Source organism: Dendrobates tinctorius, unplaced genomic scaffold (assembly GCF_039654945.1).
Source record: "Dendrobates tinctorius isolate UK_male_01 unplaced genomic scaffold, ASM3965494v1 ptg000158l, whole genome shotgun sequence".
NCBI lineage: Eukaryota > Metazoa > Chordata > Amphibia > Anura > Dendrobatidae > Dendrobates > Dendrobates tinctorius.
In genome coordinates, this window is record NW_027361825.1 from 3,550,068 (window position 1) to 3,578,022 (window position 27,955).

At 46.8% G+C, this 27,955-nt stretch overlaps 1 protein-coding gene across 1 annotated transcript; it reads left to right on the top strand.

The window, feature by feature from the left end:
• The first annotated feature begins 6,453 nt into the window (after positions 1–6,453).
• Positions 6,454–26,661, top strand: LOC141051772 (cytochrome P450 2G1-like). Its single transcript, XM_073548795.1, has 7 exons — positions 6,454–6,815; positions 7,174–7,336; positions 19,609–19,758; positions 23,876–24,036; positions 24,939–25,115; positions 25,289–25,430; positions 26,351–26,661. Exons 1-7 carry the CDS (start codon positions 6,636–6,638, stop codon positions 26,578–26,580), a joined length of 1,203 nt encoding a protein of 400 aa, XP_073404896.1. The 5' UTR covers positions 6,454–6,635; the 3' UTR covers positions 26,581–26,661.
• Positions 26,662–27,955: the final 1,294 nt, after the last annotated feature.

Below are 27,955 nucleotides of genomic sequence, written 5' to 3' on the forward strand. Positions count from 1 at the left end.
GAGAAGCACCTGGGGGTTCAAAGTGATCAGTATGCATCTAGATAAGTTCCTTGAAGGGTCAATTTTAAAAAACGGGGTCACTTGTGGGGGAGCTCCAGTGTTTAGGCACACAGCGACTCTCCAAACGCGACATGGCAAGCGCTAAATATTCCAGCATATTTTCCATTCAAAAAGTCAAATGGCGCTCCTTCCCTTCTGAGCCCTGCTGTGCGCCCAAACAGTGGTTTATGACCACATATGAGGTATCGGTGTACTCAGGGGAAATTGCCCAACAAATTTTAGGATCCATTTTATCCTGTTGCCCATGTGAAAATGAAAAAATTGATGCTGAAAGAAAATTTGTGTTAGAAAAATTAAAATATCCATTTTTTTCTTCCACATTGCTTTAGCTGCTGTGAAACACCTGAAGGGTTAATAATCTTCTTGAATGTGGTTTTGAGTAGCTTGAGGCATTCAGTTTTTAGAATGGTGTCACTTTTGGGTATTTTCTGCCATATAGACCCCTCAAAGTGACTTCAAATGTGAGGTGGTCCCTAAAAAAATGGTTTTGTAAATTTTGTTGTAAAAATGAGAAATCGCTGGTCAACTTTTAACCCTTATAACTTCCTAACAAAAAAATATTTTGCTTCCAAAATTGTACTGATGTAAAGTAGACATGTGGGAAATGTTATTTAGTAACTATTTTGTGTCACATAACTCTCTAGTTTAACAGAATAAAAATTCAAAATTTGAAAATTGCGAAATTTTAACCAAATTTCTGATTTTTTTCACAAATAAACGCAAAAATTATCTACCTAAATTTACCACTAACATGAAGCCCAATATGTCACGAAAAAACAGTCTCAGAATCGCTAGGATGCGTTGAAGCGTTTCAGAGTTATTACCTCATAAAGGGACACTGGTCAGAATTGCAAAAAATGGCCAGGCCATTAAGGTCAAAATAGGCTGGGTCATGAAGGGGTTAAAGGACAGAATCTTGCAAGATGACCTGCCTTATAGCAGCGACGACAGGTGGGACGTCCGTCCTGGTCATAGCGATCATTGTTCCTTCCTCGAAGTGGGGGGGGGGTTCTCCTCCTCCGTAGCCACGGGACATCCTCTGGACTGGAAGCAAGCTGGATCTTTTCTTTGTAGGACACTTGCAGAGACTGCACAGTTTTAGTAAGCGCAGCCATTCCTTTGGTCAACTCCTGGACCTGAAGACGCAGCTCTTCAGTTGGATCTTTATCCAGAGTCTGTGCATCAGGCTCCACAGGGATGGAAGGGAAAGACGTTGCTTCCTGGTGGTAGGTGATCGCTGGGCGCCTCAGGGGCGCTGGACGGATGTCAATGGGTTCCTGCAGAACCTGTATAGCCCTGTCCTTAAAATCAGCAAAGTCCAGATCAGGGTCTTGCAGGGTTATGATGCGCAACTGTCCTCTTTGTGTACTGGATAGAAGTCCTTCAATGAACTGCTCCTTTAACAGTTTATCTTCCTCCTTTACACTGTAAGGATCAACTTGCTTAACTGCTCGCAGCGCCTCCTGCAGGTTGAGAGCATAGTCCCTTATACTGTCCTGCACCTTCTGTTTACAGCCAAAGAACCTCATCTTGATTTCAGCTGCAGTGCGGGTGTCAAAGGTGCTTCTCAGCTTGGCCAGGATCTTTGCAACAGTCTCTTTATCAGTGTCCTGCCAGGCTTTCACCTCTCTCTGTGCTGCACCCGTTAGCTGTCCAATCAGGATATTCACTTTCTGGCTTTTAGACAGAGGGTATAGTTAAAACAAACTGCACAGTCTCTCTTTAAATTCACTCAGGGTGTGTGACTCACCCGAGTACTGCTGTAGCCAGGCTGCTCCCGGTAAGTAGGGCATGGACAGCGGCATTATGGGGACCCCTGCGGTGGGCGCTCCTCCTTGCGGTGCTGCGGGGTTGGCAACGGCATCTGCCGCTGCATTGCTGTGTGGCGCGGACATTCTCTTCCCCCCTAGTTAACGTTAACCAGGGCCTGGGGTTGTGTGAGCTCACCGGCGGCTGCTTCGAAGGCCCGACGCTCCAGGCTGTAGGTCTCAGCTCCTCCCCTTCTCGCGCGCTGTCCTCTCTTCCCGCACGGTACTTCACTTTTTCACGCTCTGTGGCAGGCTCCGCCCACAAAGGGCCGCCTCTTTTGGTTTCCGCGCACGCCAAGCAGCGCGGCAATGGTGGCAATTGGCACCAATTTCACACACAGTCTTTTACACCAACACAGTCTATGGCACACAGGACCCGGGGGGGGTACCGGGCTCCGTAATCCTATTCGTGACGCCAAATTGAGTCGCCCTCCCAGGGCTGTGGGGTACTCGGTACCGGGCCGGTATCAGTGGGATGTGTCACAGCAGCAGTTACCCGGTCCGTGGCCCTGGGCGCCCAAGTAATGGGGAAAATGGGAATGGTTGAATATAGTTAGATGAATAGTTCGTGACGCCACCCGTGGTGTTCGGCAAGGGAGGTGTTAAGCCGACGCTGCACGCAGATCCGCTGGGACTGATGGTATGGTGCAGCAGAGATGGGGGCGCCACAGATAGCCTGAGTCATAGCCTCCTCCAATGAGCTGGATGGTGGATGGAGAGCCAGAGCAGCCTTCAGTTGATCCGACAGTCCTCTCCTGAACTGACATCTCAGCACAGAGTCATCCCAAGATACCTCAGTGGACCATCGACGGAACTCGGAGGAATACCATTCAGCTGAGAGCTTCACCTGAAAGAGACTCATGATTGTGTCCTCTGCCACTCTGACCCGGTCAGGATCGTCAAAAATAAGTCCTAAGGCCTCAAAGAACCTTTCCACAGACACACATTCAGGGGTAAAAGCAGGTAAAGAGAAAGCCCACGATTGAGGTCCCTCCTGGACAGAGGCATAGCTAGGGTTTTGGTTCATGGGGGGGGGCAAAACTTCTGAGTGGGCCCTCAACCAGGTAACCTTGATTACAACGGGGAGACGCACAATAATAGTGGAGGAGAACCTCAGCAGAGGACCGTGCTGTTGCTGAAAATAATTTCTAAATAAAGACCAATAATGATATTACCGCCATATAGTGAGTGGTAGATACTAGTCCTACAGAATATAAAGTATAAGCGATCACAGCACAGTTACAGATGGTAACTTACAGCTGATGTTCTTTCTGATGGAATTGTTCACTTTTCCTGTCTTTTCCATCTGGCCCAGACCGACATAACTTCTTCCAGCCAGGACTCATCTGCAGAGATTCCAACAAAGACACATGTCATGTCTTATATTTTCAGCACTGTCACCAATGGGACTATTCCCAATCTGCACAAACTCCTTATCCTGCTGATATCCCAATACTGAGCCGCTGCTGCCGTATGTCCCCCTGTTACTGCACCTGCTGTGTGGTTCTCTGTGCCCTCTAAATTCTAAAGCAACTCTCTAGAAAATAGTAATGCCGGGTGCAAGTGCCCTAGAAAACAGAGCCCACATTTTGTCCCCTAGAAAGTAATAGTGCCATTTGTGCCCCTTTGACAGTCACAGTAGCCTTATAGCAATATGTGCCCACTTTACATTTAATAATGTCCAGTCTCCCCCCTGTACAGCTCCCCTATACACTGTATGATGCTCTCTTATACACAGTCTAATCCCCCCTCACTGTATATATACTGACCGCTTAGTATTCCCCAAATTGTTTGAGAGCTCCAACACTGTAATCTCCATACTGTATGATGGCCCCCTAGATAGCCTCCATATAGTATAATGCACCAGACAAGTCTCACTATCGGCCTCCATATAGTATAATGCACTCCCCATAGGCAGACCCTATAGAATAATGCAGCCCTTTATAAAATGCACCCCACAGGCAGCCTCCATAGCATAATGCAGACTCATAAAAAAATAAATCCAATACTCACCTTTCCTCCTGGTTTCTTCACTGCTGCGAGCTCCCGCACATCTCCAGACTGCAGGCTCCGAGTAGTGATGTCATCGCGACCCCCTGTCAGTGTCAGTGACATCAGAAGCTGATGAGAGGGGGATGATGGGAGAGGGAGCGTTAGGCCGGGGTCACACTGGCGAGGAATACGGCCGAGTGAGAGGCCACGGACCAATGATTCTCTATGGGGTCCCTCGCACCAGCCGTATATTTCTCATCCGTATTCTACGGTCCGTGCCAATCGCAGCATAGTGTGAGTTTACTGTATAGCGCACTGAATTGCCGGCTTTGCTAAGACACCGGGTGCATATTTCTCGCAAGTCACATGTGTGGTCCTTGTGTAATCCGTATTTTTTGCGCACCCATAGACTTGCATTGGCGTACTATGGCCGTAGTACACTGACAATCGCAGCATGCTGCAATTGGCACGGAGCGTAGAATACGGACGAGAAATATACGGCTGGTGCGAGGGACCCCATAGAGAATCATTGGTCCGTGTGTAATGCGTGCTTTTAGCGCCTCTCACTCGGCCGTATTCCTCGCCAGTGTGACCCCGGCCTATTGGCGCGATCTGCATGCTAATACAGTTACATAGCGTAGCTCTGTGTAGGCGACCTCAGAGCACGGGGCCTGGGGCCACCACCCTCTCTGCCCCCCCGGTAGCTACGCTACTGCTCCTGGAGTAGGGAATGATTATCCCCGCCTGCTGACTCACCTACAGAAGATCGGGGTCTAAGAGAAAACAATAGCTTGCAACTCTCTTTGAACATACGGGACCTCTCCTTTTCCCCGGAGAAGGTATCTGGGAGCCTGACCGTAGGTTCAGGAGAGTGCAATGAGACATCAACAGTGTAAGAATGCTTACAGATAGACTGGGAAGAAAATCCCTGCAAAGATTTTAATGTGTCAGAAAGTTCTCTTTGCAGGTGGTTATGAGACGTTGCCAAGGCCCTATGTTCCTCAGACAGCTCTTGCATCATTGGTGTCAGACTATCAATTTGATCTGCCAAGGTATGGAGCGGATCCATAGAAAGCAGAGTAGAGAAAAAAAAACTAGCTGTTTCTGGTCAGTTATAATATCATGCTGCTGCAATGCAGGTAGGTGCAGGCTCCACAAAATGGCAGTAGAGTGAAAGCTGGACTGCACCTAAACAGAGCTGTCCTGCAGTGCAGCAGTGAGACTACCACAGGTGGCAGCAGAATAGTCAAACAAGCCGGGTCAAATCCTAGACTGTAGTGCAGTACCAAAGGAATAAGCAAACTCACGGTCAGAGACAAACCAGGGAATCAGCAACTGAAAGAAGCAGATAAGACAAAAGACAGAAGCAGGTCAGGAACCAAGCCAAGTTAAAACCATTTAGTCAGCACACTAAGGGTATGTGCACACGCTGCGGATTGGGGTGCGGATTTGGCTGTGCGGATTTTGTAAAATCCGCAGGTAAATCTGCAGGTCAAAAGACCTGCGGTTTTACCTGCGGATTAGCCTGCGGTTTTTGCCCTGCGGTTTTTCATCTCCACAATGGAGGAGATGGCAAACCGCAGCGGAATCCGCAGAAAGAATTGACATGTCAATTCTTTCTGTCGTTTAGAAACCGCAGGAAAACTACACGGAAAAATCTGCACCGTCTGCAGAGGTTTTTAATATCCATAGGATATTATTGTACTGTACACCGCAGCAAAAACTGCTGCAGATCCGCAGCAGCCAAATCTGCTGCAGAACCGCAGCAGAATCCACAGCATGTGCACACACCCTAAAGGGAAACACTGAGTCAGGACTGAAACAGGGGAAAACAAAGACACGGGATCAGATACAAGCATAGCAGGAGCAATCAGAGTCAGCTACAGCAGCCCTAGGCAAGAACTATAACTGACATCGCCTGCAGGAAGGAGCGGAGATAAATAGCAAACCTGAACCCAGACTGAGGCTGAGAAAGGTTAACCCTTACATGATCAGACCGGGAAAAAAGAAAAACAGGACTGGATCATGACATTAGGTATCCATGGTTATGACCACTCATATAATGGCAGTTAGTCGTTAGTGGTTGTAAGTTACCATGGATACTTTAGCTACCGCAATGTCCTGCACATGGGGTAATGGACATAGCTAATCAGAAGAACTATACTACATTTCTAATTAGAGGTATTTGCTAATATTATTATTATTACACCTGCTACAAATTGAGATAGTGTCTTGGAAAGGGGCTCCGCAACTGGAGCTCATCTCTTGCCATTACCTGCCACGTGTGGAGGGAGCTCAGCTCCTGAGCCCCGTACACACACAATCACATACATGTATGTGATATTGCATTTAGGGGTTAAAAGGGACAACGACAACGTGAACATAACAGTCGTTAGTGTCATCATTCTGTTATCATGCCAGGTCATGTTCTTGGCAGCACGTCCCTTGTTTACCCGGGGCAACGTGCTGGAGATTTTTACACCGACGTAATCTCCATGTACAAGGGTTTGGCTTATTTTTTTTGCTTTTTGGCTGAATAAATTACAGGTTTTGTGTAAATGTGACATTGAATGTTCTCTCTCCATTATCTGACATTAATCTGCGTAATTATTATACTTTTTCCAACTTATTATACAACCTGGCTGTAATTCTGCACCCGGCACTGCGCGCCCTGCCTGTCCTCAGCAATGATGAGCTGGAACGTTGCCCAGGACCTAAGCCTATATAAACACACAGGACACAGGGAAGCCCAAGCTGTACTCACGGGGACTCGGGATGGCATTGAATATCGCATCCACACTTCTCCTGGCCACTGGAGTCACTCTCCTTATTTATCTCATTAAATGGTGGGGTATGGTCAAAAAGAAGGACCTACCCCCAGGACCCACACCTCTGCCCGGCTTGGGAAATATCCATCAAATCAGCACCTCAGAACTACCACGGTCATTAGTCAAGGTAAGAGCTTATAATTTATGACAGTCTGTGTTACTTGCTCTGTGGCTTGCAGTAGTTTCCACATAATCAGAGTTATCAGCAGGAGATTATCACTGCAGGACTAGGTGTCATGTGCACAGCAGTCAGGCTAATCTGTGACCCCACCCCCACCACTGATTGGCAGATTGCTGACAATGTGTACAGTGTATACAGGCCAATTAGTGATGTGTGCAGAGTTATACACAACTTACTGCTACATTTACAGCAGAGAAAACAGCGTCTGGGTAAAACTTTCTCGCACTGGTAGGATGTAGATTTATAATACACTCTTGTGAACATGGCCAAAGCGTTACATCCATCATTTTGTTTTATTTTCTAGCTGAGTAAGACATATGGACCCGTCTATACCATCTACTTAGCAAATCAACGGACCATAGTACTGACTGGGTACGATGCTGTGAAGGAAGCGCTGGTGGACTGCAGCGACGCGTTTAGTAATAGGGGAGACTTTGGAGCAGGAGAGTTTTTTTCTAAAAATTATGGTAAGTTGGAAAGTGAATATTTAATCTGAAAATGTCAGTCATTGTACAGGAGGAGGTGAGCTGTGACATCACCTATAGTGAATCGTGTATCCAATGTATCTACGGTATATAGAGGTGTTATCAGTCATTGTATAGGAGGAAGAGGTGAGCTGTGATATCACCTATTGTGGATGCTGGATCCTGTGTTATATACTGTATATAGAGATGTTTTTAGTCATTGTACAGGAGGAGAAGGTGAGCTGCAATATCACCTATTATGAATGATGGATCCTGCGTTATCTACTGTGTATAGAGGTGTTATCAGTCATTGTACAGGAGGAGCAAGAAGTGAGCTGTGATATTACCTCTTGTGAATGGTGGATCCTGTGTTATCTACTGTATATAGAGTTGTTATCAGTAATTGTACAGGTGGAGGAGGAGGTGAGGAATGACATCATCTACTTTGTATGGTGGATCCAGTGTTATCTACTGTATATATAGGTGTTATCCATCATTGCACAGGAGGAGGAGGTGAGCTGTGACATCACTTATTGTGAATGGTGGATCCTTTGTTATCTACTGTATATAGAGGTGTAATCAGTCATTATTCAGGAGGAGGTGATCTGTGATATCCTCTATTGTGAATGTTGGATCCTATGTTATCTCCTGTATATAGAGGTGTTCTCAGTCATTGTACATGAAAAGGAGGTGAGCTGTGACATCACCTATTGTGAATGGTGGATCCTGTGTCATCTATTGTATATAGAGGTGTTATCAGTCATTGTACGGGAGGAGGAGGTGAACTGTGACATCACCTATTATAAATGATGGATCCTGTGTTATCTACTGTATATAGAGGTGTTATCTGCTGTGAATGGTAGACCCTTTGTTATAAGCTGTACATAGAGGTGTTGTGGCGCCCCTGAGGGTTCAGTCACCACAGAGGTACTGCACCTCCTCCTGAGGTGTAGTATCCCACTCCCCAGGTACGATGGTAACACCTGACCAGACTCCAGCACCTACATCCAGCACAGACACCTTACAACAGCAGAGCACCCTTTATGGCAGCTGCTTTTGTTCATGAAGGGTGGTGGTTGGAGCTTAGATTACACTAAAGGGGAAAGCTGACATGAAGTTAGGTCAGTTCCCTGAAGGGGGAAGCAGAGAGAGGACCTCTTTGCAGTCAGAATCCCCATAGAGGGGTAGAAAGACGGTTCCCCACTGGGGAAGGAGGGAAAGGACGTAGATGCAGCAGCCTCCTGTGAGCTGGAGCTGCTTTCCAAGGAAAGAGGAAGAAAGAAGGATCAGTTGTTCAGAAGGAAGATAGAAAAGAACGGAACATGGGGAGGAGAGAGACTGGGGACTAGGGCTAGTGCAGAGCCCTTTTCTAAGATAAATGCGCCAAGGCCGGGCGTCGGTATCCGAGGCTGTGTGTGATACTAATGATCCTACAGCAGAAACTGGAGGAATAGAAGTGACCACTTTATTCCCACCTAAGACTCGAAGACACAGCAGCAACGTGTGTGAGCCGGGACATGATTGTAGGAGTCCCCGAAGTAGGCTACAGCTGCCTGTCATGCGAGTGGAATTATAAGTAACATCAAGAAGGAGGAACTTGAGTGTAATTCAGAACTACAAGTAATTCAGATTATCTCTAGAAAAGAGACGTTCAGAAAAGGCACAAGAAAGGGAGTGCTGGAAGGGTGTATTCCATCTGCCTGGGAGTTGGCTAAGCCCCTGACCTGGAGGCTGCCACACTGAAGCGGGCACCTGTCTATGCCAGAAACGTGAGTAAAAGAATTGGAACTGCACTCAGCTGTGTCATTGCCTCCTTCCTGCGCCAGCCTACTCAGCACTGTTACATCTCTGTGCCTAACACTACACTATCTACCTCAACACCTACTACTACTGCCCTGGGACTACAGCTCTGCCTGTGGAGAGTTATTCCATATTTGCTGCATCACACAGGACACCCAGGGCCACGGACCGGGTCACCGCCACCACGACACTTCCCCTTTAAGAGATCGACCCTGTACTGAATAAGGTGGAGAACCCCACTAGCCCTGGGGGTGATCCAGTGTTACCTGTTGAAATTTTTTCTTTAATAAATAGCAAGAAGTATAAGCCTGCCAAGTATGTAAATTGCAAGATTTCATTTTCTATGCAGATTTTGATATGAATATAAATAAACAAATAAATAAACTACGGTATGTATTTCACACAAAAACGTGATTTATTTTATCGGTCATTTTCTGATGATAAATTCCCTGGTAATAGATGAAGAGACTGATAATGGATGGATCATGTCGCTGTGGATTACTTATAAATATGTGTAAGGTATTGGTTGATATTCTGGCCATAATACATAAGCTGGCAAACTGCGCCAAGGTTCCTTACACTTGCCAGTCCTACTCTAACATGAAAGCCACAGAAAGAGGAAAAAATCGTCCAATATTCAGGAAAACACCAAAAACAGGCAGAGATGCTTACCTGTATGAACAGGCCTCAATACATCTGCACTAAACAGGGTGCAGTGGACCCAAGTAAAATGGCAACTGCACAGGTGCAAAACACCAAATGAAACAGCCAGCCTACAATCAGGGATTGGCCGTGTGGCACACCAGTGCAAAAAAATAATCCGTATGTGGCAGTGTTCACACAGGGAATGCAGAGCATCAGGTTCACAGCCTCTTAGTAACACCATATAGGGGGGCTGCCCAGTGCTATCTATAATGCATCCTGTGTGAACAGAGGCAACAGTTTACAGAACCATTTGGGCCCAACTTCACCCAGAAAAAGATATCAAGTGCATAAAAACATATAAATGTGGATTACTGTATGATGCTACTGTGGGAGGAACGGCCCCCGTCGAGTGTACGGGCCGGAACCAAGGGAGCCGTCATCCGTGTTCCAGGGGAAACTGTCCCCGGGGGGCAGAATTTGGGGATGGACCATTGTGACAGACAGATGGGCTGGGGGAGGGACCAGTATAAAGGAGGCGGGGAATTCCCGGGACGATGAGTCAGCAGACCGACACAGAGACAGCTGGAGACGGTGGGAGTGGCTGAAAGCGAGGGCGACTCACCAGTGCCAGGGAGGACGCTCACCGAGGACTCCAGAAGGACGGTACCGAGGAGATTATCCGGGACTTGCTGCCCCGCTCCAGCCTGTGGCCATTGCGGCCCCAGTTCGACTTGCGGCCGCTACCGCCTCCCTTCAGCCCGTGGCTGCGGCCTACTCACGGTCGCTGCCATCTCGTTCCAGCCCACGGCTGCGGCCTGCTCCCCACCACCTGCAGCCGCCCTGTTCTCACCAGTGGCCGCAGCAAGTACAGTACTACCGGCGGCCACCACTGTCACGCTCCGGTCCGCAACAGGGGCTGGGCCTCTGCTGACCGCGGACTCCCCGTCACAGCCGTTAGCTGCACAGGTGGCCTGTCATTCGCCACACTTCGCTGCCGCCTGCCCCAGGCCAGGGGTTGCGGCCCAACCATCCAAGGACTCCGCCGGAGCCTGTGGGGCTCCAGTGTAATCAGCGCGCCGGAGTGCGCGAAGACTTCGTCATCGCCTCAGCAACTGGGCCCAGCAACTACTACGCCGAAAGACTACCAACCCGAAAGGGACGTCTGGACGGCTAAGTTGACTTTATAATTAAGGACCCGTAGTCGGCCATACCGCGGCCCTATAGTGACCAGCTGTTGCCGGTAGTCGTGTTCTACCGTTTGTGTGTGCTTGTATAGAACCCCTGCGAGGGCAACCCGTGTTACCCCTTTGGTGATCAGGCCGGGACTGAGGAAAGTTCCCTCTAGTCTTATAAAGCGTTATTATAGAAAGCACCTAATTGTCTCGCGACTTGTCACTGCATCCTGCATACCGGCAAACACCACATTTGGCGTAGTCAGCAGGATGCAGTCTCCGAGCACAGACGGCGGTGCACCTGATCAGAGTGGGGTTGCGGGCGCTGCTGATGATGGGGGTCCCCGCTCCAGCATCTCCCTGGGGGCTATGCTAAGGAACTTGCCCCGGTTTTCTGGCTCCGATACCCTGTTGTGGAGCAGGACCGAGTGTATGCGGGGCCTCTTCCGTATGCACCCCATGACCCCCAATTTAGAGGCTGAGGTGGCCCTTATGTTGCTAGATGGGGAAGCCCGGAAGTCGGTTATGTTGAGACCCCCGGGGCGTCGCAACACCTTCGCCAGGGTCTTACAGATCCTGGAAGAGACCCACGAGGATCCAACAGACTTGGGGGAATTGAGAACCCGGTTGTTCAGTCGGATGCAGGGGAGGGGGAGACCATCACCCAGTATATGAACGCCCTCCAGGAGCTACACACCACCATAGAAAGGAAGGATGGAATAGGGGTAGGGCCCATCGACATTACCCTACGTGACCTGTTAGTGACTGGACTCCGGGACCCGCTAATCAAGCAGGCATTGCGGGAACAGGTCCGAGTGAACCCACGTTTAACCTTCTCCGAAGTGGGGAGTCAGGCCCGGGTGCAAGAGCAAGAGCAGGGGATGACGGCTCCTGTGGGGAAGGCCCAGAGCCTGGAGTCTTCCGTAAGCGGTGTCAAAGAACCTCGATGGATCGAGGAAATGAGACAACTGAAAAGTAACCGGGGCGAGCTGACTGAAGTGAAGAAAAGAACGGAGACCACGCCCGGCCGACCTGGCTACAATTCCGGGCCCTGGGGCCCTCGCAATACTCGGGGTGGCCGAGCCTCACCGCCCCGGTGTTATGAGTGTGGAGAACTGGGCCACTTCGTACGGGAGTGTCCACGGCGTGGGAAATATCCACCCCGGCGGACATTAAACTATAGGGCTCCGGGCATGGGGGACGCCGCTCAGAGCCGGAAGCCACAACGAGGGGTGGTGAAAGTCCCGAAGAACTGGTCGCTAAGTGTCCAATAGTATGGGCCGAAGTCGAGGGTCGTGCTGTACGGTGCCTAGTGGATACAGGGTCACAGGTAACGACCATGCCGGCAATGTACTTCCGGCAGCATTTTCTGGAAGCGGTAACGCCCCAATGGGGGCCCATGATACGACTAGTGACCGCAAACCAACTGCCGGTACCGGTCACCGGAGTGGTGTGGCTTCAGATGACATTGTGTAGTAAATCCCTCGGCCACCGGGGAGTGGTCCTAACCCAAGGAGAGACTAACAACTGTCACCCGATCATCTTGGGCATGAGCATACTGCGGGAGTTCGGCAATCTACTCATCAATGACACCACGCAGGAGACCCTAAGTCAGTGGGGTTCTCGCACGGCCCAGGGGCACGTCTTCCAGCGGTTGGTGCGGGAGGCGCGAGTGCTCCAGGAGTGTCAGGAGGGTGAGGCGCTGGGCAAGGTCATCGCACCGGTGGGCCCTCCGCTCTTGCTTCCTGGGGCAGATGGTGGTGGCTCTGCCGATCTGTGCCCCAATACCACTGGAGAGCGTGGAGGTGCAGGTGGAACCATGTTATTCAGAGCGCCTGTACCCTGGCATCCTGGTGGCCCGCTCCCTGGCCATAGTGCGGGAACGGACCGTCTAGGTATGTTGTGTCAACCTGGAAGATCAGGATATCGCCCTGAAGCCCTGGGCCGAAATAGCCAAACTAGTAAGGCCATAGGAGGAGATGCTGCCGGACCCCGCGGTCCAGTTGAGGGTGCAACCCAAAGATCCCTGGGCAGTGACGGTACGAACCCAACAGGCTGCCGCATCCTCGGCCCAAGAAAAAGGTCGAGTCATCCTGGAGAGAATGCGGGCCGAACTTTCCGGCCTAGCGCCAGCCCAGCTTCTCCAAGTAGAGACACTTCTTGGACAATTTTACAGTGTCTTCGCCAGCCACGAGAACGACTTCGGATGTACCACGGCCATCACCCATGGGATCCCCATGGCAGGAGCGGCCCCCATCCGGGAGCGATATCGGCAAATACCACCGCAGCTATACCAGGAAGTGAAAACTGTGTTAGCCCAAATGCTCCGGAAGGGGGTCATACGAGAAAGCCAAAGCACTTGGGCGGCCCCTATTGTCTTGGTTCAGAAAAAAGATGGCACGTTGCGGTTTTGCGTGGATTATCGGAAGTTGAACGCCTGCACCATCAAGGATTCGTATGCACTGCCCCGCATAGAAGAGTCTCTGTCCGCCCTGGGGAACGCGACGTACTTTTCAACCCTTGACCTGGCCAGTGGGTACTGGCAGGTGCTGATGTCGGAGGAAGACAGGGCCAAGACGGCATTCATCCTCCCCATGGGACTGTTCTAGTTCAATTGGATGCCGTTTGGGCTGGTCAACGCCCCAGGAACTTTCCAGCGGTTGATGGAGTGGTGTCTAGGAGCAGGAGCGTATACAGGGGGGGCAGCCGGGGCATTTGCCCCGGGCGCAGCCCACAGAGGGGCGCCATCGGGCCGTCTGATGCAGCGGTCCAGAAGGAGGCTCCCCGTCAGCGGCATTCTTCCACCCCCCACACTTAGATTCTCCCGTTCTCTAAGCCGGCTGTCAAACTGACAGCCGGTTCAGAGAAAGTGCTGCGCTTCGGTTCCCAAGGATTGTACTAGCGTCTTCAGACGCTAGTACACTCACTTGTTGCTCTCCAAGCCCTGACACCGCCGGCACTTCCGCATCAGTGAAGCACCAGCAGCGTGATCAGGTCACATGATCACGCTGCTGACATCACTCGCCGGCTCTTCAGAGGCGAAGACACAGGGCAGGCAGTGAGGCTGAGGCAGCGTTGTGGTTGGTGGTAAGTGCTCCAGCTCCATACGGGGCAATGGAGCTGAAGAAATATGAGGAACATATGGGGGGCGAGGGGGGAGAAATATGAGGAACATATGGGGGGCGAGGGGGGAGAAATATGAGGAACATATGGGGGGCGAGGGGGGAGAAATATGAGGAACATATGGGGGAGCAAGGAGGGAGAACTATGAGGAACATATGGGGGAGCAAGGAGGGAGAACTATGAGGAACATATGGGGGCAAGGGGGAGAACTATGAGAAACATATTGGGTGCGAGGGGGAAGAAATATGAGGAACATATTGGGGGTGAGAGGGGAGAAATATGAGGAACATATGGGGGAGCAAGGAGGGAGAACTATGAGGAACATATGGGGGCAAGGGGGGAGAACTATGAGAAACATATTGGGGGCGCGGGGGAAGAAATATGAGGAACATATTGGGGGCGAGAGGGGAGAAATATGAGGAACATATGGGGGAGCAAGGAGGGAGAACTATGAGGAACATAAGGGGGGAGAACTATGAGAAACATATTGGGGGCGAGGGGGAAGAAATATGAGGAACATTTTGGGGGCGAGGGGGAAAAAATATGAGGAACATAGTGGAAGCGAAGGGGGAGAAATATGAGGAACATATAGGAGAGCAAGGAGGGAGAACTATGAGGAAAATATGGGGACGAGGGGGGAGAAATATGAGGAACATATGAAGGGGCGAGGGGGGAGAAATATGAGGAACCTATGGGGGGCGAGGGGGAAGAAATATGAGGAACATATTGGGGGCGAGGGGGGAGAAATATGAGGAACATATTGGGGGCGAGGGGGAGAAATATGAGGAACATATTGGAAGCGAGGGGGGAGAAATATGAGGAACATATAGGAGAGCAAGGAGGGAGAACTATGAGGAACATATGGGGGGGCGAGGGGGGAGAAATATGAGGAACATATGGGGGGGCGAGAAATATGAGGAACATATGTGGGCAGAAATCTGAGGACATTATGGGGGCCAGAGGCATTTCTAGGGGGGGGCAACCGGCAGAGAGGCACATTCGGGCCACCTAATGCGGTGGTCTGCAGTGTCTCCCCTGGTGGCTGCTTTCTGCAGCCCCGCAGCCTGGGAGTCGGCCGTTCTTTGTGTCGATTGTCAAGCTGACAGCAGGCGCAGAGAACCTACAGAGTGCCGGCTCCCAGGGATCAATTGTACTGGCGTCTGTACGGAAGCCAGTACAATTGAAGCTCTGACAGCCGGGTCAGAGAGCGAGCCCTAAGTGTGCTCCACTGAGGAGCTAAAGAAACCACTGAAGATGGGAGGGCGGGATTTGGAGTGGGGTGGTACATAATGTGTGGGGAGATTTGGAGTGGGGGGGATATATAATGTGTTTGAGGGATTTGGAGTGGGGATGGGGGGTTATTTAATGTGTGGGAAGATTTGGAGTGGGGATTGGGAGGATTTCATGTCTGGGGGGATTTGGAGTGGGGATGAGGGGTACTTAATGTGTGTGGGGGATTTGGCATGGGGATGGGGGGATATGGAGTGGGGATGGGAGGATTTAATGTGTGGTGGTATTTCCAGTGGGGATGGGGGGATTTAATGTGTGTGGGGAGATTTGAGGACACAAAATGAAGAGTATGTATGAGGGCATGTGTGAGGATACAGTATGGGGGATGGGTGCAGACAGTATGGGGAGCAAACGGGTAAATGTATGTGGACACAGTATGAGTAGCGATGGGAAAAATGTATGTGGACACAGTATGGGGAGTGAGGGTGATGGGATGTGTGCACACACAGTATGCGGAGTCAGGGGTATGTGTGAGCAGACAGTATAGAGAGTGAGGGGGTAAATATATGAGGAGACAGTATGGTGAACAGGTGGGATGTTAGAGGAGACAGTATGAGGAGCGAGGGGAATAGTGTGAGGCGACAGTATATTGCAGATATTTTTATTTAGGAGCATTATAATTACACTTCTATCTTTAAGGGCATCGCGTGGAGAGTTGGTGCAGAAGAAGGGAGAAGATGGAAGTCTGCAGAGATGAAATGTGGATGAGAAAACTCATCATGGGGTCTGGACAAGAAGAAGTAAAGAAGGAGAACGACTCCAGAGACGACATCATCTATGAGGTACCTGGATGTAAATGTTATTTGTGATACTGACTTATTCTCATGCTTTTATTTATGTTAGGAACATTAAAGGGGTTGTCCAGGTTTATGCTGAGTATGCAGACATGCTATGTGACTGCAGACTTCTGAATTCTAACAGTGCTCACTGCACGCTGTCAGGATCCTCTTGTGCCGGTAGTTTGCATACATGCGGTCACATGCTGACTAGACATGTGTGGCCTCACTCAATGAAAATGAACAGAGCGAGGCCGGGCACGTCTAGTCGGAATGTGGCCAGAAGTATACAAATCACATGCTTGTGCTGACATGACCGTGTACTCTTACCACCGGTACGGGAGAATCTTAAAAGTGTGCAGTGCGTTAATTGTGAGAATTCAGAAGCTGCAATGTCAGGATTCAGCTCTGCAGTTCCAGTAGTCATCACATGGACACTTCACTCATGTGTGATTTTAATACTTATGGTCCTGTGACAACGAGCTTCTCTTCCTGCTTTTTTCAGTTTTTCACTGAACATTGAAAGCATTAGCGAGAGCATGGCTAAGTGTGGAAATCGCATGAGGGGGGGGCGCCGAACCAAATTCTTGCCCCGGGTGCCAGAAAGCCTAGATACACCTCTGTCTAGGAGACCTCAACTTTGAAGCCACATTGATATACCTGGAGGATAGTATCATCTACTCCGCCATGTTCGAGGACCACCTGAAGCGGTTGGGGCAGGTGCTCGGCCGGCTGCAGAAGTACGGGTTAAAGGTAAAGCCCCAGAAATGCCACCTGTTCTGCACCCAAATTGAGTACCTGGGGCATACCGTCTCGGCAGAGGGCATCCGACCATCCCTGGAAAAGGTCGCTGTGATCCAGGGGTGGCCTACCCCCGAGACAGTGAAGGACGTGGGGCCTTCTTGGGGCTGGCCAGCTATTACCGTCGGTTCGTGAAGAATTTTGCATGCCGAGCTCGAGCCCTGCAAGACCTGCTGAAGGGGGCTCCCGCCGGGGTGAATGGACGGAAGATCCAGTGGCAGCAACCGCAAGAGGATGCGTTTCAAGATCTCAAGGCTGCTCTCTCGGAAGCCCCGGTATTGGCATATTCGGATTTCTCGCAACCGTTCATCCTGCATACCGACGGGAGCCCTCAGGGACGAGGAGCTGTGTTGTCACAGGTGCAGGACGGCCGGGAGAAAGTGATCGCCTATGGTAGCCGGTCGCTCCACGACTCAGAACGCAAGCCGGACAATAACAGCTCCTTTAAGCTCGAGCTCCTCGCGGTAGTGTGGGCAATGACGGAATGGTTTGCAGAGTACCTGGCGGGCTCCGAGGTAGTAGTGCGGACCGATAACAACCCGTTAGCCCATTTGGAGAATGCCAAACTGGGGGCCCTCGAGCAGCAGTGGGTGGCTCGGATGGCCAAATTCAAGTATAAGATCATCTACAAACGGGGAGCTGAAAACGTGCACGCCGACGCGCTCTCCCGAATCCGACACACCACCCCAGGGAGAAGTCGAGACGACGAATTAGAGGCAGATGAGATGCCGTTCGCCCTCACCACCGCCTCGCTTACAGTCCACACGCAAGAAGCGCCTCATCCGAGACTCCTAGGAGGAATGCTGGAACAGCACCGTGACAACTGGATCCAGCAGCAACAAGAAGATACAGAAATTGGACTCCTGCGCCGATGGGTGGCCACCGGTAAATTGCCCACGGGCTCACAAAGACATACTTTGACCCAAGATATGTTGCTGATGTTGCACCAGTGGGAAAAACTAGCCATCAAAAAGTGACTTTTATATTGAAAAGCCATGTCACGAACCACATCAGCTGCGATATGGCAGGTAATCGTGCCCGGAGCCTATCTCAACCAACTGACCCGGAAAGCCCATGAAAAGGGGGCTCATTTTGGTGCTCGGAAGACTTTACAATGGCTGCAGCAGATAGTGTACCACCCACGCTTGCACGCTGCTGTAGAAGAAGTTTGTCGAACCTGCCGCCCGTGTGAGCTCGCTAAACCCCCCGCGCAATGAGCCCAGGTGCAAACTATTGTAACATCAGCCCCTCTGGAGCTTCTTATGGTGGACTATCTAACAATAGGCCCTGCCTCTCAGGGGTATGAACATTGTCTCGTTATGGTGGACCATTTCACCAAGTTTGCCGTGCAAAAAAAAACCCTGTTTGGGAGAGAAGAGACAAATCGCGGCGCCCTAAGTGCGTAAACACAATATTGTAGTCTTTAAAGGGTGCACAATTTTATGCACTCACCTGATAGAAGACTAATATAGCTTTAGATTGTGTATCATCAAGAATCCTTCCTTTTGGGATACTTCTCAGTAGACCGGGCTTGCAGCTTGCCTTGGGTGGATCCAAGTGAAAGAGCCAGGTTCAGGCTCACACAGGATGAGTAGACCAAGAAAGGCACATCCAGCCCATAAATGGCAGCGCTTCCCAGGACTCACATCCAAAGATGATATTTCACATTTTTTATTTCATAGGTTAAAAAAGAGATACAACGCGTTTCAGATACAGTGTATATCCTTCATCAGGTATCATAAAAACACAGTACAAATCCTAATAGTATGAAATTCAGTTACAGTTATATATAGTAGCAACCTTTTATCCCAGTCTCAGAAACTTGATTTAGGGTGTGGACCAAGTTCAGGAACACACCCACTGATTGATCCAACCTTGACAACATAGATGCAAGAAGGAAAAAAAAAAAACCCAAAAGGAAAAAAAACCCAGAAAGAAAAAAAAAAGAAAAAAAGGCCACGTTCAAACTCTCTCTATGATATCATTCAATCCATTTGGATATACTGTAATGTTCCCAGACGATATATCCAAAACGTTTCTTTCCGGTTTAAAAGAGCATTCCTATTTGCAACACCAGAGGGTATCTGCTCCACCGGAGTTACTTTTATGTTAAAAATTTTGTTATGTTTGATTAGTAGATGCCTTGAGAGACTATGTTTTAAAAAGCTATTTTTTCTCTATTTCTATGACCATTAATGCGGGACCGCAGTCTCTGCACAGTGCGTCCCACATATTGCAAACCGCAACTACATCCTGCGTACCTGCAAACACCACATTACATCCGGACCGCACAGCTCTGGTAATATACAGGCTATAGCTGGACGATGCGGGGCCAATATTTAGATAGCTTCCTCCTCGTCACGCTCACCTGAGACGCTCTGTGACGGTATCGGACACAAATTACTGTATATTTTTGAAAATCTGAAATTTCAGAACTAACTGTATAAATCATTAGTTCATTACCTTTCTTGCTCTATAGAAAGCAAAGACTTTATTAGATAAAACTAAAAAAATACAAAACTTGAGATAGAAGCTTTTAGTATATTTATCAGTACAGCCACTTTCCTCCGCGTTCAGTTCCGCATGTAGAAGTGCCATCTTTGGAAAACAATCCCCATATTTTTCTAAACCTAGACAACCCCTTTTAACCCTTTGCTTGAACTTACAGGGGTCATTGCCAGCAATGGAGAAAGATGGAAGATCCTTCGTCGATTTTCATTGACAACTATGAGAAATTTTGGGATGGGAAAAAGAAGCATCGAAGAAAGAATCCAAGAAGAAGCGCGATGTCTCACCGAGAAATTCATGAAGGAGAAAGGTTGGCGCAATGTAAAAAAATATGTTCTCAGGTCGGTGATACATACAGTTGTGGCCAAAAGTATTGACACCCCTGCAATTCTGTCAGATAATACTCAGTTTCTTCCTGAAAATGATTGCAAACACAAATTCTTTGGTATTATTATCTTCATTTAATTTGTCTTAAATGAAAAAAACACAAAAGAGAATGAAGCAAAAAGCAAAACATTGATCATTTCACACAAAACTCCAAAAATGGGCCAGACAAAAGTATTGGCACCCTCAGCCTAATACTTGGTTGCACAACCTTTAGCCAAAATAACTGCGACCAACCGCTTTAGGTAACCACCAATGAGTTTCTTACAATGCTCTGCTGGAATTTTAGACCATTCTTCTTTGGCAAACTGCTCCAGGTCCCTGATATTTGAAGGGTGCCTTCTCAAAACTGCCATTTTTAGATCTCTCCACAGGTGTTCTATGGGATTCAGGTCTGGACTCATTGCTGGCCACCATAGAAGTCTCCAGTGCTTTCTCTCAAACCATTTTCTAGTGCTTTTTGAAGTGTGTTTTGGGTCATTGTCCTGCTGGAAGACCCATGACCTCTGAGGGAGACCCAGCTTTCTCACACTGGGCCCTACATTATGCTGCAAAATTTGCTGGTAGTCTTCAGACTTCATAATGCCATGCACACAGTCAAGCAGTCCAGTGCCAGAGGCAGAAAAGCAACCCCAAAACATCAGGGAACCTCCGCCATGTTTGACTGTAGGGACCGTGTTTTTTTCTTTGAATGCCTCTTTTTTTCTCCTGTAAACTCTATGTTGATGCCTTTGCCCAAAAAGCTCTACTTTTGTCTCATCTGACCAGAGAACAAACTCCAGCCTGGCTTTTTTATGTCTCGGGGTAAGAAGTGGGGTCTTCCTGGGTCTCCTACCATACATTCCCTTTTCATTCAGACGCCAACGGATAGTACGGGTTGACACTGTTGTACCCTCGGACTGCAGGGCAGCTTGAACTTGTTTGGATGTTAGTCGAGGTTCTTTAGCCAACATCCGCACAATCTTGCGTTGAAATCTCTTGTCAATTTTTCTTTTCCGTCCACATCTAGGGAGATTAGCCACAGTGCCATGGGCTTTAAACTTCTTGATGACACTGCGCACGGTAGACACAGGAACATTCAGGTCTTTGGAGATGGACTTGTAGCCTTGAGATTGCTCATGCTTCCTCACAATTTGGTTTCTCAAGTCCTTAGACAGTTCTTTGGTCTTCTTTCTTTTCTCCATGCTCAATGTGGTACACACAAGGACACAGGACAGAGGTTGAGTCAACTTTAATCCATGTCACCTGGCTGCAAGTGTGATTTAGTTATTGCCAACACCTGTTAGGTGCCACAGGTAAGTTACAGCATAAAAAGGGATGCGAAGCAGTGGAACACTTCCTGAGGAGGGACGGTTCACTGCCGCCTGATCAAATTGAATATCTCCTTGAGTGTATAAATTTTATTTTAACCCATAATTTTTTTCGATATGGGATGAACTACTACTCCCAGCAGTGGGGTACAGCCATGGGCACGAGGTTCGCTCCCAGTTATGCAAACCTGTACGTTGGAAGATGGGAACAGGAAACCATCTATCCCGACGGCAGACTATTAGCGAACCTCGTGCTATGGCACCGATTCATTGATGATATTGTTTTTATATGGTCTGGTGGTCCCTTGCTATTGGAACAATTTTTTAATTCACTAAATAAAAATTCTTATTTTTTAAAATTTTCTATGACCACGAGTTTAAAAGAAGTTAATTTTTTAGATGTAAAAATTTTTGTAGAAAACAATGTCATTGGCTCACGATTATACCATAAGCCTACAGATTCTAATAATTTTATTTCACTTGATAGCTGCCATTTACCTAGCTGGCTACTAAATGTTCCAAAAAGTCAACTAATCAGAGCTTATCGCAATTGTTCGAAAAGGGAGGATTTTGATAGAGAGGCAGAGGCAATGATGGAGAAGTTCTCCAATAAGGGTTATGATCCAATATCTTTAGTAAAAACAAAAAAACTAGTGGAAAAAATTCCAAGGGACCAACTACTGGAACAACGGAAGAGAAAAAATGGTAATGCTTTTATGGAAGATACCCCTATAATTACACAATATAATTCTAACAGTTTAATTTTTAAAAAAATTGTCAGGAGACATTGGAATATTCTGAGAAATGATAAGGTTATAGGGGAATCTTTACCAATATACCCTAGGTTCATTTTCAGGAAGGCGCAAAATTTGGGCAATCTTATAGCCCCCTCTATTTCCAAACCTTCAAGTAGCACTACACCAAATCTGGAGAAATTACCAGGGGGTTTTTTTCCGTGCAGAAAGTGTGGCCCCTGCAAAAAACTGACCTCTAAAAAACAAGGAGTGATTACTAATAAATTTGCGGAGGTAAAAATTAAAGATTTTATAACCTGTGACACCACAGGGGTTATATATGGTATTACATGCCCCTGTGGGAAACTGTACATAGGACGCACAAAACGCCCACTGCATGTCCGGTTAGCAGAACATCTGCGCAATATTGGAAACAGATTTATGGGTCACCCACTTTCACACCATTTTGCTAATCAGCATGGAGGCTCTATTAAAAATGTTAAAGTTACGGGCATTAGAGTGGTTAAAAAGAGCTGGCGAAAGGGGAACTTTATCCAACAAATGTCAAGAGAAGAAAGCAGACTGATTTTTGAAATGAATACACTTGTTCCTAATGGCTTGAACAGCGAGATTGAATTGTTTGCCTTTAACCAATGAATATGGAGGCTGGAGATTGTGGGTATATAAGCACTTATTTGATTCCTATAGACCATCTCTGAGGAAGGAATCCGGTGATTCCGAAACGCGTAAGACAGTTTTTTGGTCTTTTTTGCGCTCACTAGCCAGTCACGTGGTGCTCCGCGTGACCGTGACGTCACGCAAGGTCCTGCACGTTTTGCTACCTTGCCGGCTTTTGAATTCTATTCGCGCGGTTATACTCGCTGGGTGTCGGCGGCGGTCACGCGATTAGAAGGACGCTTGCTACCGGCCGGAGCAGCGTCCAATACCTGCATTCTCCAACTGAGCTTTAACGTTCTAAAGCTTACCACCGTCAGCATCACTACTGCTTGCAGCGTCACCTCTGCATTGGGACCCTGCTTGAGGAAGGAGTCTTCCATTAGTTCCTAATTCATCCGAACGAAGGTATCGTTATATACATTTTGTGAACCAGTTCCACTGTGGACATTTCTTTGCAACGTCTGAACGGTATTACCCCTGGTGTGAGAAGGGGAGAAGTGTCTTGTATGTGTCTATACACTGTGTGAGTTTATACATTGTTTGTTCAGTATTTATCCTGCTAGCGCAAATTACCTATTTTTATTAATTGACTTTTACTGTTGGACAAATTGGGTGGTTGTTGTCTATATTTGCAGCTGCAGGCCTTATCACATAGGAACCAGCGCCTTTGTGCATATGTTTTTAAGTTACAGGTGCTGTTAATTACACAAATTAGAGAAGCATCACATGATTTTTCGAACAGTGCCAATACTTTTGTCCACCCTCTTTTTTATGTTTGGTGTGGAATTATATCCAATTTGGCTTTAGGACAATTCTTTTTGTGTTTTTTCATTTAAGATAAATTAAATGAAGATAATAATAACAAATAATTTGTGTTTGCAATCATTTTCAGGAAGAAACTGAGTATTATCTGACAGAATTGCAGGGGTGTCAATACTTTTGGCCACAACTGTATCTGATGGCCATCACATAATGGATCGGTCATGTTCATATTCAGCATATCTGATCCTTCTTTTCAAAATGCAGACGATGGTATCTCTGACCCTATACGCGATAGATCAATGGCTACATGCAGAAATCCCTGCACTTACAGCCTCGACTGCCTTTATAAATGCTGCTTTAGTGTCTGCCATTACTACCTCTTTCAGTAGGACATAACTGCCCGAACCGTAAAGAACCCTTGCCTCTTTATCTGCCAGAATCGCCTTTCCTCCACACGTAACGAATGCCACCTTGTTCCTTTGTATTCACCAGACATATTTTGCCAATTTCTCTAGTAGATTGTAAAGTTAAAGCAATGACTCTTTATATTCACTTGCAGACGCTCCTATTAACCCTTTATATGTGATGCGACAAGCTGTTTCCAATGTTATTTGCTCCGTCGTGTTTGGTGAAAGATTCGACTATGAAGATCAAAAATTTGTGACCAATTTGTCGTTTATTAATGATATTTTCCAGCTGATTACCAGTCGCTGGGGGCAGGTAAATATTACACAATGTGTGCAGGGAGTGCAGAGGTAACAGTCCCCCCAATTCCTGGCAAGTTAGTAAGAACTAGGGGACAGATGGAAAAAAGTATAACAGACAGCAGGATCTGACAACACAGGGTTTATTTGTAGTCTATAGCCATGGAGACAGAAAGGTCTGACTACAAAAGGAGATCTGTCAGCACGTTTTTGAGAGCAACATAATATGGGGCTGAGACCCTGATTTCAGCAGTTTGTCACTTACTAAGCTGTGTTTTTCTATTTCAGTGTTTTATCAGCAGGAGATTATCAATACAGGACTAGGTGTCTGGTGCCTCCTGGTCCAACCACGCCCCCAACACTAATAGGCAGCTTTCTGCCTATGCACGATTTACACAGAAAACAGCCAATTAGTGTTGTGGGCGGGGTTATACAGGGCTCAGCATTTAGAGAACTGCAGATCTGCAGCAGAGAAAACAGGGATTCTATCACAGCTACTGAACCAAGTAAACTGGAATCAGTGTTTCTGCCCCTATGTTATGCTGCTCTCAGATTACATAGCAAAAATATAATTTAAATTAAATATGGGTGGGATGAAAATAACAATATCTGGCCAACTCACCGGCTGTCACCCCTGTGTATATAGCAAAGGCCGCATCAGTGGTCTGTAATGGAAGTGATATTGTCACCATCCGTCTGTCACAGGACCACTGAAGCCTACAATAGGCTGGAAGGTGGTTGTTTCTCTTATGATGCGTCTTTCCAGTTACCTGACTGCTGCAACCAATCACAGTTTACATGTACTGAAGCAATGCAAAAAAAAAACAATTTATGAAGATGAATAAAGAATATAAATATGACACAGAACCAACCAAGTAATAGTAATGATGTTTTTGTATTTCTTCTTTCCTAAATTAGCTCTTTAACATGTTGCCCACTGTGATGCCGCACATTCCTGGTCCTCATCAGAAGATCTTCAGCTGTATAGACAGTCTGAAACAATTTATCAGTGAGATGATAAAGAGACATCGAGCCTCCCTGGACGAGACCTGCCCCCGGGACTTCATAGACTGCTTCCTCATCAAGATGGAGGAGGTGAGATATTATCAGCCCTCCGAGGGTCGCGCCTTGTATGTAGAGAAAGTTCGTAATCACTAAGATAAGAGGCTGACATCAAACCTTCCAGTTTGTTGCACTTTGCTTTGACTCCTATTTATGCTTTTTTCACTATTTTTTATATTTTAAAAAAAATTATTATTTTTTTTTAGGAAAAAAAGAGCCAAGACACAGAATTTAATGATGAGAATCTACAGGCGACGATATTAGACTTATTCCTTGCTGGAACAGAGACGACTAGTTTGACGCTGCGATACGGTTTTCTTATACTAATGAAATATCCTGAAGTACAAGGTGATCATTTTAATGCCTGTTTATATTATTTAACCTTTCAAAAACTTTATGTGTTGATCCGGACACACAATGTAATAGCGGCTGCAAACCAGAATAAAACGTTTTAATTTTTTTTTTTTCTATTTTTTGTCTTTCCACTGCAGAGATATAAGCGATCAAAGTATTTGGCAACTAATGAGTTAAGTTTTGTTAAGTCCAAGTAGATGTAGTCAGTAACAACTCAAATAGGGAGTACATGCCCCCAGTGAAAGTTCACTGTTAACACCCACCTAGACTTACCAAAAGTTAACTCATTAGGTGCCAAAAACGTTGATATTTTATTAACTTTGCGTCGGAGAGGCAAAATAAAAAAAATTAAATGTTTTATTCCGCTCTTCAGTCACTATTGTATCATGATTCTAGTTCAATATGAAAAATGTCTTCTTTACTATGCTGCCTATGGAGGTCTTTAGCTGCATTAAGCACAGGAGTAACAGTGTGTGTTGGTACAAAGTCCTGCTACATCGATCCTAACAGTAGGACACGATAGATTGGTAGCCTTGTCCTTGTTGCAACTTTTTTTAATGTCATTGGTTCCTTTTTTTCTGAGTATAGAGAATATACTGTAGTTATTATAAATATCTCTAAATTACAGCAAGTAATGGAGCAATTTATCAATTCTTTTTCTCATGAATTCTATTGGAATCCTTCTATCTGCCTTTTAGATTTGAGTAAAAGGTTTTGCACAGATTAAATTATTCCGTGGTCCCGGAATCAGAGCCCATGGAACCTTCTTCCACCTTTTATCACCTTCTTTGAAGATGTATTACTTCTGTCTTTTTGGTCCCGAGGTGGCAACATTTTCACCAGAAGTGGTTTTTGGTTAAAAAATGACACTAGGCTAAACAAATATGATCTTTGTTCTATTTTGTAAATTTCAGAAAAGATCCATAAAGAGATTGATAATGTAATAGGCAAAGATCGCTGTCCGTCAATAGAAGACAAGAGTAAAATGCCGTATACAGAAGCCGTAATCCACGAGATCCAGAGGTTTGCTGACATCGTCCCCACAGGACTTCCCCACTCTGTCAGCAAGGACACCACCTTCAGAGGATATCACATCCCTAAGGTACAGTATGGTCGCCTTATCTTGTCTTATCCACCACACTAGACAATTTTTTGGCCTTGGGAAGATGAGGGGTTTAGCAGCACCTGCGCCGCTGCCAATATTAGATCTGAATCGGGAAGTTTGATTTTCTCAGCTCTGCACCCATTTCTATCTTTTCAGTTTATGAACCAAAGCTGACACTTAACTCTTTGTCTTTTAACTTTTACCCTTCTCTCATTTATACAGTAACTAGTGGTTGGACCTCAGATACACCGGGGCATGTGCCGCTGTTTCTCAATGTCTTTGTTCACTTCTTTCTATCAACTACCAACTGGATCTCACTCCTATCAACTACCAACTAGATCTTACTCCAATAGGCTACCAATTAGATCTCACTTTTATCAACTACCAATTAGATCTTACTCCTATCATCTGCCAACCAGATCTCATTCCTGTCAACTGCAAACTAGATCTTGCTCCTATCAAATCCCAATTAGATCTCACTCCTGTCAACTGCCAACTGGATATCACTCATATCAACATCAAACTCGATCTCACTCCTATCAACTACCAACTAGATCTCACTCTTATGAACTACCTACTAGATCTCACTCCTATCAACTACCAACTATATCTCACTCCTACAACTACCTACTAGATCTCACTCCTACAACTACCAACTAGATCTCACTCCTAAGAGCAAAAAGGAGGATGTGGCACACCAAAATGAAGATAATAAAATTTATTCGGCACTCAAGCCATAATTAAAAACCATGCAAAACCTGACGGTATTCCGGTGCAAAAAACGCACCCTTAGTCATAGGATACACAGATAACACAATGGTCACATTAAATAGAGACAAGCAACCAATCACAACCACTTAACAATTACTAGGATATGCATGAACATGTGAGAAACACAACACTTAGAGAAACATCTTCAATAGATGTAAAAAATCGTTTCTTGAGCTCATTCCTCTTGGAAAACGTGTGTCCAATTTCAGGATCCAATATGCCTCTCTTGTAGTTAACACTTTCTGTTTATTACCACCCCGTAGAGGATTGCAGATCTTTTCAAAAGCATAAAAAGAAAAATTAGTGAGATCTCCGTAGTGCACATTGACAAAATGCTTTGATGCACCAGAATAAGACGAATTTTTATTATGAATGTTGGTAAGATGCTCAGCAATATGTTTCTTGATTTTTCTTGTAGTACATCCAAAATATTGCATCTGACATGGCACACAGCAGATGCAATATATCACATATTTTGTATCACAATTCAAAAAAGAAGTAATGGTAGAAGAAAAACCTGAAAAAGAATTAACAGATTTAGTTCTATCAATGGCGAAAGCGCAAACATTGCATCGATTATTAGCGCACTTAGAAAAAAACCTTTGCCGATAACCACATTTCAGAAGAAGACTGGCGTTTTAGG

Coding starts and splice junctions, on each gene's coding strand:
- LOC141051772 (XM_073548795.1), top strand. CDS start 6,636: ATGGCATTGAATATCGCATCCACACTTCTCCTGGCCACTGGAGTCACT. Junction 6,816..7,173: donor TACCACGGTCATTAGTCAAG/GTAAGAGCTTAT, acceptor TTTATTTTCTAG/CTGAGTAAGACATATGGACC. Junction 19,759..23,875: donor GAAATTCATGAAGGAGAAAG/GTTGGCGCAATG, acceptor ATTCACTTGCAG/ACGCTCCTATTAACCCTTTA.